Source organism: Phycodurus eques, chromosome 1 (genome assembly GCF_024500275.1).
Source record: "Phycodurus eques isolate BA_2022a chromosome 1, UOR_Pequ_1.1, whole genome shotgun sequence".
Classification (NCBI taxonomy): Eukaryota; Metazoa; Chordata; class Actinopteri; order Syngnathiformes; family Syngnathidae; genus Phycodurus; species Phycodurus eques.
This window is the reverse complement of record NC_084525.1, coordinates 22,780,224-22,796,572: the sequence shown is the minus strand read 5'-3', so window position 1 is coordinate 22,796,572 and position 16,349 is coordinate 22,780,224. Positions and strand designations below refer to the sequence as shown.

Genomic DNA, 16,349 nt, shown 5'->3' with positions numbered 1-16,349 from the left:
CAGGAAAATCGCAGAGCACATATACACAAACAACCATTTGAGCACACATTCACACCAATTTAGTGTCTTCAATCAACCTACCATGCATGTTTTTGGGATGTGGGAGGAAACCGGAATGCCCGGAGAAAACCCACGCAGGCAGAACATGCAAACTCCACACAGATGGGGCCTGTATTTGAACCCCGGTCCTCAGAACTGTGAGGCAGATGTGCTAACCAGTCGTCCACCGTGCCGCCCGAAGTGAGAAACCCCCAGAAAAAAAAAAAGAACTGAAATACGCTGCAGTAAAGGCCTGGAAAAGCGTTTCAAATGAAGAACGTAACAGTCTGGTGAAGTCAATGGGTCGCAGCCTTGATGTAGTTATTGCAAGTAAGTGTTATGCCACCAAATATTAAAGGTTATTCACTTTAAGTTAATTTAATTATTTCTGTTCCACTACTTTTGCTCACTTGAAAAGTGGGTGGCTTCAAACAAAAAGGTGCTCTGTCCTGAGTTAACACATCTAGAAATAAATACCATTAAATAAAAGCTGGTATTCTGAACCTTTGTCTCTTATTCATCTTTTGATCTGAATCCCAAATGTCTTCAGTATAGAGCAAAAACAAACAAATTGACCTTGCCGTTCCAATACCTTGGGAGGGAACTGTATATATAGTACTTGGAAATCTAAATCCAATGAATACTTTTTACTGTATTTTATTAGTATTTAATGCTACCTGGTCCAGAGTCTGTGCTAGCTGCTCCTCCACAGCCTCATTGCGCTCTTGCAGCAGGTGGTTCCTCTGTAGAAGTGACTGTCCGATCCGAGCTGCCAGCTCCAGGTCTCTGTCACGCTAATCAATGAATAAACAAGACACAGGATTAATGGAATGATCTGATGTGAGCACTAGTGGCATGACAGTGATACCAACCTCGGCCAGTAGGTGAGTTACCACTTCGATGTCATTGTACGTCTTGGTCATCTGCTCCACACGATCAGAACTGAGGACTGACCATACATTGAGATCTTTTAGAATAATGTACATGGAAACGGCACAGAAATGCCGTGTAGCATGTGCATGCAAAATGTAAGCATTCAGGAAATCCCACAAGAACTAAAAGACACACTTGTGTAACATGTCAGCTTTTAAGAAAGTCTTGACCACGAGCAACGTGAATTAGCCAGCTGCACAAAAAATTATTTACATTGTCGACTTTGATGATATTTGGTCACATTTCCATTCTCAATGCATTATATTTGTTCAAATCTTGGGTAATCGGTACATCCATTGTTTTAAGCACTGCTGAACGAAATTCAGGAAGAATTTTGACATGTAGTCTCGATCGCTGATCGCAAAAAATTAGGTAATTTTCTGCAGTTAAACTCAGGATGAAATGGTTTAGTTTACCGATAAACAGTGATAACGTTTCAAACAATTACTGCAGTATTACTGTTTCAAATTAAAATGAGTGTCATTCTGTAGTTAAACTCGGGATGAAATTGTTTAGTTTACCTATAAACAGTGATAACATTTCAAACAATTACTGTAGTATTACTATTTCAACTTAAAATGAGTGTCCTATGGTTGTTAACGTAGTTTGCGTTGTTGTGTGTGCATCCCTTTTAAAATAGTGATGTAATGTTAATTCCTGCAGTGGAGTGAAAACTTGAAAATTGAAAAACTGAAAGAGTTTCTGCGTGCAGTTTGGAGTCACCTCCAAACTTCTCTGCTCACGCGCACCTCTTTACTCACACACATAAAAACAATCATCAGTGAATTCATGTTTATTTATTCAGCTGACATGGCTGGCTAACAATAGCTAAAACACTTACCTGTGACTTAATATTATTTATTCAGCTACTGTGGCTAGCTAACATTGGCTAAAACACTTACCCATGACTTGATATTATTTATTCAGCTAACGTAGCTAGCGAACATTCGCTAATGGCAACATTTACAGATACACTTGCATAATAACGGGACGTACCCGTGACTAGTCCATATTATTTGAAAACTACAATCTCGTTGCCTGTGCAGAGAGGTGGCATGCGTGTGAGCAGAGAGGTATGGATGTGACCCCACACTGCACGAGCACCCGTCTCAAATTCCCTTGAGTAGCAGCCAAAGCTCAGTCTGGAGTTGGAATGGCCAAGACAAAAAGTGGCAAAAAGTGATTTGACAGCAAAATGCAGTTAGAAATCAGATTCCTATAATTGCACTCTGCCATTAATTAGGGATGCACCGATGCCACTTTTTCCAGACTGAGTAAGAGTTCAACAACTTAAATTTGATAATTCATACCAAGTATTGATACTTGATAATGGATTACATCTTGCAATAGTGATGAAATGTGTTTTATTTTAACCAAATATTATTCAACAAAACATTATTTTCTTTAACATAGAACAAGTGTCACTCAAATAAAACACTCTTTAGACTGTGTCAGTACTGACATTTTAACATCCAACTGCATGTTTGTACAACAGTTTTCACCAAAATGTAGCCTGTAAAACAAGGCAGTTATGTGGTATCTCATTCTGAACACTATGGGGCACTGTGTGAAATGAGTGCATAAAGGAGATAAGAAAATAAGAACGGCTGAGGCGGCTTCATGACGAGAACGGTGTTGACTTGGCTGGATCCGAGCAGTGCGGAGCGGAGCCGACGACAGGGCTCAAGAAACTTGGTATGCAACCCGCAACCGTAGTTCATCAATTTTGCAGACCATAATTTGTATTCTGCTAACAAAGTGTTGTCATATGTGTTACCTTAAAGTATTGGTGGTGTAGTATCGGAGCATTTTGTTCGACTCCAAGTACAAGTATAAACGTACAGTATCGGCGCCAATGCCGATACTGGTATCGGCGCCAATGCCGATACTGGTATCGGCGCCAATGCCGATACTGGTATCGGCGCCAATGCCGATACTGGTATCGGCGCCAATGCCGATACTGGTATTACCGATACTGGTATCGGTGCATCTCTATTATAAATGACACGAATCTGCTCGTGTATATAGTAGCCTGAGTGAAAATATTTTATGTTCATCGACAAAAATCTATTTACATTTTTGATTGACGACTAGGTAGTTTTAATTGGGTCCGCATCGTTAAGGCTTATCAGCTTCCCTCCTAGTGATGAGGACTGATTAAGTGTGGCTAAAGGTTTAGCCACATAAACGCACATGAGGTTGTGACTAACTACACAAGTGTGGCCAGGAGATTTTTATACTGTTTAGCCACATTGGCTAAGAGGTTTCATGACCCGGTGCCAGCCCTGATATGAAAATTGCGTTCTAAAGTACAGTTTCATCTCTAGTTACAGCATCTTGAAACAATGGAAGTAGAGCTGCAAGATATTCGGGGGAAAAACATTGGGATTTTCTTTACTCTGCAATACATATTGTGGTGTTAAAAAATACAGCATAACATACCCGTTTTCTTTTTCCCTCTCTACAAAAAGTATACTCAGCAGAGAAAAAAAGTATGTGGAGTTATTTGTATGAAGTCTACCTGTATTTACAGTGGGTATGGAAAGTATTCAGACCCCCCTTAAATTTTTCACTCATTGTTATATTGCGGCCATTTGCTAAAATCATTTAAGTTCATTTTCCCTCATTAATGTACATACAGCACCCCATATTGACAGAATAAAATGGAATTGTTGAAATGTTTACAGATTTATTAAAAAAGAAAAACTGAAATATCACACAGCCATAAGTATTCAGACCCAGACCCTTTCCTCATTATTTAGTAGGAGCACCCTTTTGAGCCAATACAGCCATGAGTCTTTTGGGGAATTATGCAAGTTTTTCACACCTGGATTTGGGGATCATCTGCTATTCCTCCTTGCAGATCCTCTCCAGTTCTGTCAGGTAGGATGATGAACATTGGTGGACAGCCATTTTCAGGTCTCTCCAGAGATGCTCAATTGGGTTTAATTCAGGGCTCTGGCTTGGCCATTCAAGAACAGTCACAAAGTTGTTCTGAAGCCACTCCATTATTTTAGCTGTATGCTTAGGGTCATTGTCTTGTCGGAAGGTGAACCTTCGGCCCAGTCTGAGGTCCTAAGCACTCGGGAGAAGGTTTTCGTCCAGGATATCCCTGTACTTGGCCGCATTCATCTTTTCTTCGATTGCAACCACTGGTCATGTCCCTGCAGCTGAAAAACACCCCCACAGCATGATGCTGTCACCACCATGCTTGACTGTTGGGACTGTATTGGACAGGTGATGAGCAGTGCCTGGTTTTCTCCCCACATCACTTAGAATTAAGGCCAAAAAGTTCTGTCTTGACTTTCTAGAACTTTCTCCCATCTCCCGACTGCATCTCTGGAGCTCAGCCACAGTGATCTTTGGGTTCTTCTTTACCTCTCTCACCAATGCTCTTCTCCGCCATTGCTCAGTTTGTCCGGACAGCCAGCACTAGGAAGGGTTCTGGTCGTCCCAAACGTCTTCAATTTCAGGATTATGGAGGCCACTGTGCTCTTAGGAACCTTAAGTGCAGCAGAAATTTTTTTGTAACCTTGGCCAGATCTGTGCTTTCCCACAATTCTGTCTCTGAGCTCTTCAGTCAGTTCCTTTGACCTCATGATTCTCATTTGCTCTGACATGCACTGTGAACTGTAAGGTCTTTTATAGACAGGTGTGTGGCTTCCCTAATCAAGTCCAATGAGTATAATCAAACACAGCTGGAGTCCAATTAAGGTGTAGAACCATCTCAAGGATGATCAGAAGAAATGGACAGCACCCGAGTTAAATATATGCGTGTCACAGCAAAGGGTCTGAATACTTATGGCTTTGTGATATTTCAGTTTTTCATTTTTTAATAAATCTGCAAAAATGTCAACAATTCTACTTTTTTCTGTCAATATGGAGTGCTGTGTGTACATTAATGAGGAAAAATTTAACTTAAATGATTTTAGCAAATGGCTGCAATATAACAAAGTGAAATATTTAAGGGGGTCTGAATACTTTCCGTACCCACTGTAAATGTACTGTGGTATTGAGCAATAGTCCTCCCAGACAAGAAGTTAAAATCATTTCTTTTCATGTCTAATTATACTGTAGACTGTAAATTAAATAGCAGTCCTAACACTATTCACTTGTTTTTAATCAATTTGTTATTTTACACCTATGTTTTAAGATGTGCATTAATATTTCTATATTTGAGTGCATTTGTTTAAACAAAACATGTTGTGTACAACTGAGGTTTGTCCATTCAATAATGCTGTGGCACCAAGTGTAATCTGTAGCGATATACATTCGTTAGTCACATTTTGAAGAGAGATACAGTAAATGCAGGCATGTAATTGTTTCCCTTATCCTCATTGATAGTCATACCAAAAAATAAGTATATACTGTAACACTAAGGGCTGCTCAGCGTGTGTTGTTTGATGGGTTATAATTTATCATAACATTGGTGCTAATATTATTAGCATGTCCAATCAGGTCCCTCCGCTCATCACTTGTGAATATTAAAGTTGATTGATTGCATAATGATACACAAACATTGCGCAAGACCCTGCGATGTGACTACTGCGCAAACGATATACTACGCAGCCTTAAATGGAAGCATAATGGATTTAACCATTTGACGGTAAATATCGCAGGGCTCAAATAATATAGATCCCAGAAGCTTTCTGGCTAAACCAGCTCCCATAATAATGAAAAGATAAAATAAACAGGAAGAAAGCAATTTTTGGTCCAGGATTGTTTTGAACTAAAAAATAAGCTTGCACACTCTGCGAGACCATACAGTATGTACCCATAAACTGGCAGAACGCTAATGGAGAGAAGTTCCCGAGTTCACTTGCTTGCTGTTGCACAGCCACAGTATTTAATCCGCCCAATATCTTATTAGTACAATAAATGAAAAAAGTGGTAATTTTCCTCATTATCAAGGAAGGAAATTCCTTCAAATACCCATCCATTGGAGGACTGCCTCTAAAATATGGCTATGTATCTGTGCAGTAGTTGCTAGTGGTCATCTTTAGACACGTTACACGAAACTACTACAGCACGAGACTGATTAGACAAATTGTGAAAACAAAATCGAGAAGTGGAAATGCAGATGTGGGAGCTGCACTTAAGTTCCCTACCTCACACTAACACTAATCAGATTGGTCAAGAAAGATACCTTTGGAGAAGTGGGAGGCAGGGTGGGAATGAGAGGGGTGGTCCAGAGAGAGATATGCTAGTGAGAGATAAAAAGAGAAGAAAGCTAAAAATGCAGCAGAGAAGAAATGTAGAGAGAGAGTGTAAACTTTATAAATCCAGATAACACGTTAGTTCTACGTGTTGATTAGTTGGGTCTACTTTGAGCACCTGAATGTACACCAGCAGCTGTGTGCCATTCTGCCTTTTACCTGTTTGAAGAGAAGATGCAGTTCTATTCAATCAGCCAGTAGACCAGCTTACTGAACACATGGGCCCGGATATGCTTCATATTCAGAGAATGAAATCTCTCCCAAGTAATGCGAGGCAGTTTTCAAGTGAAGCAGATGGTGCTGTAATCCAAGGCCTACTCTGACCTCTGGATGTAAACACTGAACCGCAACCAAGCTCAGTGCAAAAATAACTGGGTGCCATCTTTGATACACACAGTTACATTCCTTCTTCTGTCTGGACCTACTGCTTTGACTTTAATGCTTTGGTTTAGTTATCACTGTCAATATCTTCTAGTTAGATTTTGGTAAATGAATTTTCTGTATGTTTGTGTTAGTTTCTCGGTTTGATCACACATCATCTCAACTGCAAGAACATTTCCCAGGAACTAAAAGCCACATCGTGGGAACCAGGGTATAACCAGAGGCCACAGGATACTTCAGCATGCTTTCAGTTATGGATTACTACACAAGCTGACTATAAACATGACTGGCTTCCAGTCACTATTTCTGCGATCATTCGACAGTCCTACATGGCAATATCAGCACTAATGATTGGCCATGACTTCACTTCGTGTATGTACACATTACTAAGACTGCAGCCCTAAGATTGTTAATAGAATCAAGTATTCTACCGATTGATCCATCGATTAGCCAAGTAATCAGATATATATATATTTTTTTGCATTAATAAACACAATAACGTGTATGTGAGGTGCGGGTATTATTTTGTCCCCTTGGGGTCGCAATCCTCACGTTCTACTGTAGTATCTGTGACTGAGTGTGTATGGCTTTAAAAGGCGGGGTCTGGCTTGGTGAGTGACGTGAGCATCAGCAAATGAAAATGTAGAATTGTCTGGCTTTTAACTGGCTAACCTGTTAGCCAGTCTGGTGTTGAGTAAATCAGTGTGAGTTGTGGCCATTAGCAGCTTAGTGAGCGTATGTTTTTTCATAAAGCGATTGAAAGTGCACTGACGGGTGTGTCTATCCTTGACCACTTGCGGGGTCATTACAATACATTCTAAGTAGCGATGGTAAGATATATTAAATTAGCTAAAAATCGATATGATACCTTGTGTTGGCGATTTGTAGATCTGCAGTTGTGGTACACATTGCAGTTGACCTTCCTTGTTAAGTTTGAAATGATCCTAAGCTTTGGACATTCTCTGTCTTTTATGGACTCTTTCCTCGCCACCATTGCACCTACTTATTTCTACATGGAGTGGTGCATGCAACTACAGAAATATTGGTCCGTGTGGAAAAACAATCCCTGCCAAGCTTCGAGACAGAGATTTTACTTTGACCTTTTTTGTAAACGAATTATTCGAGTCATTCCATTAACTATTGCAGCCCTATATGTTACAATCATCATTGACAATCTGCAGCTCAATCTGATGCAAAACAATATTATCACTGAAGACAGCTATAGTTATTTCATTCAGTCATTTAAGAACTGAAGGAAATACCATTGTGTTCCATGTTGAGATCTCAGGTACTGCGATGAACATGTTGTATCCCACTAGCAGATAGTGTGTAAATGATCTTCTACCTGCATTTCTTGTTAACGATGCAGATTAAGTACAGTATTATAAAGAGGGTATTTATAGGAAACTGTGGGACACTGAGTCGTGTGTGTCTGTGTGTGCGCGTGCGTTACTTCCTCCCTTTTCAATTTCCCATGACTCCCTTTCAGCTGCAAGGGAGTCACCAAAAGCCAGCAGTCACCCCACTCCTTCCCAATTTTCCTCAACCTGTCTTCCGCAATCGGACAACAGGCACTGTCCTGTCTGTAACATCTAACACTGGCGGAATGACTTTGTCTTCCCATTCCGTGAGACTAAAAAAAAAAGGGCTGAAAAGAGGAACGGCTTTGCAGCGTAAAAGGGGATAATGTTAAAGCCAACGTGACCACCATGTGCAGAATCAGATCCACTCTAATTCCCTGCCATTGGAATTAAAGAGGCTGTACATCGAGTAAAAAGGGAACCCTCACGTGTCCAATAGACACAGGCAAACGCACGTGCGTGTAGTGTTTAAAGCATCAGTAAGGATTTCTTTTTAGCTGCAGCACCCTGCTGCCGTGATGTAAAATTACGTTTTGGGACAGTTGTAAATGTATTTTCTTAAGCAACATTTTATGTGGGTGACAAAGTGTGTGCAAGCACTGCACACAATATCGCGAATTAAGTGCATTTTTACAGGTTCTTGAATGGGAAGAAAACAAAAAACGTCGTCACCTAAAACACAAAGATGAGATGTATTTTTCCCGTTAATTATGTTTAACTTCCTGAGCATAATTTGATATACTATACATAAGCTAATATTATTCTTCAACAAAAGGTGACCAATATCAAAGTTGACCCTGCATCCTTCAGTTTTTCCTGTGTGGAATTAGTTTGGAGACGCCTGCAAAACTTAGCGCATTCTTTTATTATAGAATAGTCTTGGAGGTGAGAGATGCTCTCCACTGTACAGGAACAATGATTCTGAAAGTGTTGTTGTAAAGGCAACTAGAGTGGTACACAGGCTCCTTCTAGTTGTATGCGAAATAATCACTTAGTACAGTTCAGGGTTAATTTTGTTGTACAGTGTGGTGCCTTGAGATACGAGTGACCTAACTAACGTTTTCTTTTTGAGATACGAGCAATTGCTCATAAAATGTTTTGCTTTGACTTGCAATGAAGATTTTTAGCTACGAGCGCTATATGTTGGCACAGAGTGCCAGTGTATTTCCGCAAACATAGAGAAATTAAATGCTGTGCCCACCATGTACTGACAATAAAAAAGTGACGTGAACTTGGACTGATGTTTTGTATTTTAAAAGTACAATTTGTATTCACTGGATTTATTGAGGCTATTTTTCAGGCTCTTATAATATATATTTTTATTTAATCTATTCAACTGTATAATATGATGACGTTTAAGTTTAAATGTGCCCTTCCATCCATTTTGTTTCTCCTGTTTTATGTATAACAAGTCAAAACGAGTCTGTGACATGGTCTAAGGTTGAAATCTATGCTGTTTGTCGTATGAATGCAAAAACCTCTTGACACCAAAACCGCTTACAAACGATTGGATTCGAAATCGCTGACAGTGTCATCACACTGTCAGTTGTGCTAATTATATTCATATTACACCTGACCACTTCATGGCTCTTACCTGCCCACACAACTCAGTTGAACAGCAACGCGCTATTTCTGGGTTTAACGACTGAGTCTCAGCTGCTGTAGCCATAAAAAATACACTCCATAAAGTATAGATATGTCGTGTTTTACAACAATACATAGCTGTATTTGTGATCTTTGATGCGGCTGTGGTGGATGGAGTGGCGAGGCTTGAGTTCATTGTCACCAGCAGTCGTCCAGCCGCTTCCAATCACAGAGGTGGGAGCGAGGGACGAGCTCGCAGTGGCCGCCTTTCTCGTGTCTCGGTCGGCTGACGTTCTCTATGGTGGGCCAGCAGTCAAGCGCTTGATGAGTTGTGCTTGACAGTAATTTGTATACACTTTTGTGACGTGATGGCTTGGGCTTTGGCGGCGGTGAGGGAGTGCTTCGCCCAGGTGTCAGTTTAGTGTGTGTACTAGGTCATTGTGAGGCACAGTTCACGGGTGTAATTTTAGTTGCCGTGGACTGGCTGAGATGGGATATTGGCTATGTGGGTGACATGGCCGAGGGGGCTATTTTGAGCTCGTCTTTTGCTCCCATTCATGTGAATGGCGGTGGCCAGATGTGTGCGGGCCTCGCTATTTCAGCCAGCACAGTTGCAAAGGTAGTTGCAAATGTAGTTACACGTTGTGGTAAAAGACAACATATGTATACTCATAGACTATTTTAATGTGTGTTCCGAGTGTATAACTCCCACACAAGATGGCATTGAAGGGTGACATTTATCAAGCAGACGCAGTGATATGGACCAATCAGACGCAGGCTGTTTTTCATATTTAAATTAGAGAAGATGAGCAATCCAATCAGAGCAAAGCTCATTTACATGTCACATAATAATGAGAAATCCGACCGTTTCAAATGCCAAGCAGAAAAGACTAACTTGAATAGCTTGAAAAATGACATTTTTGGCATTTCCAACCAAAATTATCATGCAAACCAGATAAGGACATAAAAAATGATCAAAATTAGAAAAACAAAACAGAGATGAAAGGGGACCTTTTAACATAGTAGTTATGTTGCAATTGAAATCCTGTGTATACAGGTATAGATTTTGTTTTTATTTAATTTATTTTTCAGGATTTTATAATTTAATTTTTATTTTATTCAATTGTAGTATATTATGTTTAAGGTTAAGCCTTATGTAACCTATTAATAATAAATGGGGGTCAGTTTTTGTCATACCTGCTTCTCCGTTTGAGTAATATCACTTGATTGAAGCCATTCCTAACATTCCACACTACAAAATAAGTAAGAGTATGTATGATTTGTGCTGATATCGGATCAATATCGGTATCGGCCGATACTTAAGGCTGCAATATGGGTATCGTATCAGAACTGAAAAAGTTGTACTGCGACATCCCATTCTTACTCATTTCAACGGGGCGAGATGATTTGAGATCCAAGCGTTTTGCGTTACAAGCGTGGTCACGGAACAAATTAAACTCATATTAGGGCACTACTGTACAATAAATTTTAATTGAATCTTTAAGAAGTGTTTGTTTTCTCTCTCACATGCCATTGCATCATAAACATGATTTTGAAACGTGGACACACTTACCCATGTAGCGGAAAGTTTCCTCTGCCAGCATGGGGGAGATGGCGCTGAGCTGGGTGGGGCCTTCCTCTGGGGAGCAGCTCTGGGACACCACCCAGTCCTGGCTGTCTGACAAGTAGAACGACCCCGATTCCACTGATCCAGAACCCACTGAGCCGTAGGGCCTGCTGCTGCTCCCCAGGCCCTCATCTGTGCGTCACAAGACATGATGTCAGGATACAATGTCATGAATAGTAACTTTACTTGCTTCTATCTTATAGCAGTCTTGTAGCACCAGACCCAAATATTATGGTACAAAATGCTAATATATACGTACCAGTGTCTGTGCTGGACTCCTTTTTCTCCACGGCTCGTGGTTTGACTTCAAACATTTTAGGAGGAGGAGGGTCGTGTGGGGTCACATCAACATCCTGCCCCAGAAGTGGTGGATGATGGCCTCACACAGTCAGCTGTCACAGCATAGAGAAGTTCAGTTATAATTTAGAATAGAAAAGAAAAAAGGTAAAGACGGGATGTGTCCAAAAAATAAATTATTCCTAAACAAATCTGTTAACAATCAAATAAGAAACAAATAAGACAAGTCTGTCTGTCTATGTGCAACCCCAATTCCACTGAAGTTGGGAAGGTTGTGTTAAACATAAATAAAAACAAAATAAAATGATTTGCAAATCATGTTCCACCTATATTTAATTGAATACACTACAAAGACAAGATATTGAATGTTCAAATGGATAAACTTTGTTTTTAGTAAATAATCAATAATAATAATAAAAATGGTGCCTTCACAGATGTGTAAGTTACCCATGCCATTGGCACTAACACAGCCCCATACCATCACAGATGCTGGCTTTTGAACTTTGCTTCCATAACAGTCCGGATGGTTCTTTTCCTCTTTGCTACAGAGGACACGATGGCCACAATTTCCAAAAACAATTTGAAATGTGGACTCGTCGGACCACAGAACAGTTTTCCAATTTGCAAACATGCAAACCCACGACACAGCGGCTGAGCAGATGCAGCTCTACTAACTTTGTCAGCCTCCATTCATCTTCCATCAACTTGGTTAATTTTTATGAAATAAATATATTTCGGTCCATCACGTGGGCTCTACTCGTTTCATTATGTGCACGCTACTCTTTCAAGCACGAGTTCAGGGTTGAATCATATCCTCCCCATTAGGGATACATCTATAGCACTTTTTGTTGAGACCAAGTATGAGTTCAAGTACTTATATTTGAGTACTCACTGACACCAAGAACCGATACTTGACAACACCCTTTTGTTTTGCAATTGTGATGAAAATAATTTATTTAATCTAATATCATTCAAAAACGAATTTTTCTTGAACTTGGCATAAGTTTCACTAAAATAACACTTTTTAGTGTAACAATTTGTCATTACTGACATGTTAACATCTAACTACATGTATTTTCTCCCCCAACAGGCTTGCCACACATTTCACTTAAATGTAGCCTGTAACACAAGGTGTTTGAGTTATGTGGTGTCTCAGTCTGAAAACTAAGGGGGCACTATTTAAAAGTACTTAGATAAAGAGACAAAAACATAACAGGAGATGAAGAAAAACAGAGTCTGGTGGATATAAACAAGTAGGAATATGGATGCCTCGATGTCTTAAAACGATAGTATGTAACTTTTGCCGCAAAAAAAAAAGCTGTCAAAGCTCGTTTAAAGTTTGCTGGACAACATTTGGAGAATCCAGTTAAATACTGGGAGAATATAGTCTGGTCGGATGCGGGCAAAATTTAACTCTTTGGATGCCATAATGCACACCACGTTTGGAGGTGAAACGGCACTGCACATCACCCTAAAAACACCATACCAACAGTGGGAACATGATGGTATGGGGCTGCTTTTCAGCAAATGGTACAGGCAAACTTTACATTATTGAAGGAAAGATGAATGGGCAAATGTATAGAGACATTCTTGACACCGAGGATGATGAGAATGAAACGAGGGTGGATTTCAGCAGGGTAATGATCCAAAACATACTGCCAAGGAAACTCTCAAGTGGTTTAAAAATTAAAAAAAATAAAGCTCCTAGAATTGCCAATCACCTGACTTGAATCCAATCGATAATCTATGGAAAGAACTGAAACTCAAGATCCATAAAAGAAGCCCACGGAACCTTCAAGATTTAAAGGCTGCTTGTGCAGAGGAATGGGCCAAAATCACACCGGTGCAATGCATGCGACTAGTTTCTCCATACAGGAGCTGTCTTGAAGCTGTCACTGCAAACAAAGGCTTTTTTACAACGTATAAAATAAATACCAATTGGCGTGTTCAATACTTTTTCCCTGTGTCATTTCTAGGCTTTACACGATCAGGATTTTTGGGGCCAATCACCGAGAATAAAAAAAACAATAACCGATCCGATCATAAGCTGGAGAAATGTGTCTATATAATGTACTAATAATTTAATAATTTGTACTTAATTGCTCAAAAAATTATATTTACAATAAATAATCCATCTTTGTTCATCTATTTATGCCAGTGAGGCATAGTGACAGACAGAACAAATGAATGGTCTTCTATTAGATGGCAGGAAGTACATACAGTAATTAATGTATCCACTTTTTGTGACATTTTTGTTTCTTGGTGTGCTGTGAGATTTTTCAATTGTAAAATATGTGCATTGGCTCCATAAAGGTTGGAAATCATTGCTCTAGTCAGATCATGTATTCTAATCAACCAGGTCAAACCAACATTACAACATGACAGAAATAATGGGTGCTAGCTTACTGTAATTAAATTATTGTAATTAAATTACTTCACACACACTAACACTTTAGAGCATGAATCGAAAGAATGCTTGCATGTTCGCTTACAAACGTTAGTGCTAGCACTAGCTTGCAAGGCTACATAACGTTTAGTTGCCTGCTTGCAAGTGGTATCGTATTAAAAGTATGTGAAAATACCTCAAGCGAGCCTGAAACGAATGTCCTCTCCTGAATGTCCTCTCCACCAACACACGTTTTCCCCCATTTTGTTCTTATAAACATAAGACGCGATTCATTATTGTTGTCGACGGCATGGTAACAAGTGTATCTGGTTGCGGTTGAGTTGACAAGATGAAGCCCGGTGATTGTAAAAAAACGTGATGCGGTGGTGTCAGAATACAAGATTTTATTGCAGTAGTCTTACATAGTGCAATCGTGAAAGACCAAATTTGTCTTGTCATCTGATCCCATTACAGGTCTGTCTCAAACGTGTTGTCTATCCCATACCGCTGACACGTTTTTTTTAAAAAAATAACTTTATTGGTGGTCAGATATTTACAGTACTACGTCAAAAGACACACGACAAGGCTAAAAATAAACTAGCTTTTGGATTCTAATATACTGTACACGATGGCGACGCGGAGTAAATGTCTTTTGCGGAGCCGATCAATGACGTCATTGATCAGATCGGCAAATTATGACATTAAAACCGATCAGCATAAAATGCAAATTACCGATCAGGCCGATCAGATCGGTGTAAAGTCTAGTAATTTCAAATTATTACACACAACTTAATTTCTGATCTTATTTGTTCTACTTTCTTTATATGTATGGATTACTTGAGTTGTTCCCAACATCTGGTGAAATTTTCAGGTCAAATAGGACCTTTGGAAATATATTTAATGAGAAAATGTTGACGTGTTAATATACTTATTTGAGCTGCTGTATGTGATTCTACAACATTTCTACTATGTTACTGTGTAAGGACACCAGTCATTTCAATTCCGTCATTTGCAGTGCAGCACTAACCGGGCCAGCATGGGAAATTAATAGGGAAGTCACTAAATATAAAAAATAAGATACTGACAAATACAGCAAGCTGTTAGATGCGCTGAATGGCTTAATCAGCATTGTGTTATGTCCTCTCGAAGTGACCTAGGTGAAATGACTTTTGTTTTACACAGTGCAGCATCAGATTACATTATCAAGTACAAAATAACGTGAGTAAAAATAAAGAATGCACTATTTCTTGAGAATGCCACAAGTTATAAATTGAAACTGACGGGACAACTGATATAATACTTTATTAAAACATTACTTACTTCTCTTTAGCTCAGCTGGAATGGTACAGTGCATAGACGAGCAGGCGACGACGCTCGAATCTCAGTGCTTGCGCTTCCGTTGCTGCCCGAGCAAAGCATAATTTGTAGTTGGCAAAAAAGATTTGTCACCCGTGTTTACCTGAAAGTATCACCACATGACTGCCATAGCTCCTACCCAAAAGGTATATGTTAGGCTGGTGAAATGGTATCGGTGTGTAGTATGGGTGCACGTCTACAAATAAGAGTACTGCACAGACGTGGTGCATCCCTACCGGATTGATGATCAGAAAATATGCAGTCTCTTAAAGAGATACCCTCCCCGATGAGAAACATGAAAGCAATGCCAATAAATGCTAGCCATGTAACCACTGCCTGTGTCATTGACCTTGCGAGACGCGCACACACACGTGTCTGTCTGTGTGAAGGGAGGGAGGGAGGGAGGGAGGGAGGGGGAGAGAGAGAGAGAGAGAGAGAGAGAGAGAGAGAGAGAGAGAGAGAGAGAGAGAAAATCCTTGGGAAAAGCTCGTCCTGAGCTTACATAAGAACAGGGTGCCTGAACGTTTTTGGCAGATTGATGTGATACATGCAACACTGGAGCCATGTTGTGCAGGAATGTACTCTTGTTACCGATCAATATGGGAGGAGATTTGTCTCAAAATTCATTCATTCATTTTCCTCACGAGGGACATAGGTGTGCTGGAGCCTATCCCAGCTGACTCTGGGCGAGGGGCGGTGTACACCCTGAACTGGTCGGCAGCCAATTGCAGGGCACATATAAACAAACAACCATTCACACACACATTCACACCTACAAGCAATTTAGAGTCTTCAATTATCCTAGCATTCATGTTTTTGGGATGGGGGAGGAAACCTTAGTACCCGGAGAAAACCCACACAGGCACGGGAAGAATATGCAAACTCCACACAGGCAAGGCTGTATTTTAACCTGGGTCCTCAGAACTGTAAGGCAGATGTGCTAACCAGTCATCCACGGTGCCACCCGTCTCGAGATTATTTACATAAATATATCCGCGATTTATACGTTTTTTAATGGTGTGTGTGTATTTATCATTAGAGCACCACTGCTGCCTAGCAGATGGAGGGATGGGCCTTTCCACAAGTGTGAATATTCTCAACTTGTGCGAATGAATATCATGAAAACTGTGTTACATTTGTCTCAAACATAAACGCACGTGCCTGTTGAT

At 40.1% G+C, this 16,349-nt stretch overlaps 1 protein-coding gene across 1 annotated transcript in view; it reads right to left on the bottom strand.

The window, feature by feature from the left end:
• The window catches only part of trak2 (trafficking protein, kinesin binding 2), a 32,112-nt gene that overhangs the window by 13,944 nt on the left and 1,819 nt on the right, over positions 1-16,349 (bottom strand). The window contains 6 exon segments of the mRNA XM_061683218.1: positions 717-833; positions 912-988; positions 6,119-6,175; positions 11,088-11,273; positions 11,401-11,533; positions 15,145-15,226. Of these exon segments, the coding sequence (XP_061539202.1) occupies positions 717-833; positions 912-988; positions 6,119-6,175; positions 11,088-11,273; positions 11,401-11,455 (492 nt within the window). The 5' untranslated portion in view covers positions 11,456-11,533; positions 15,145-15,226.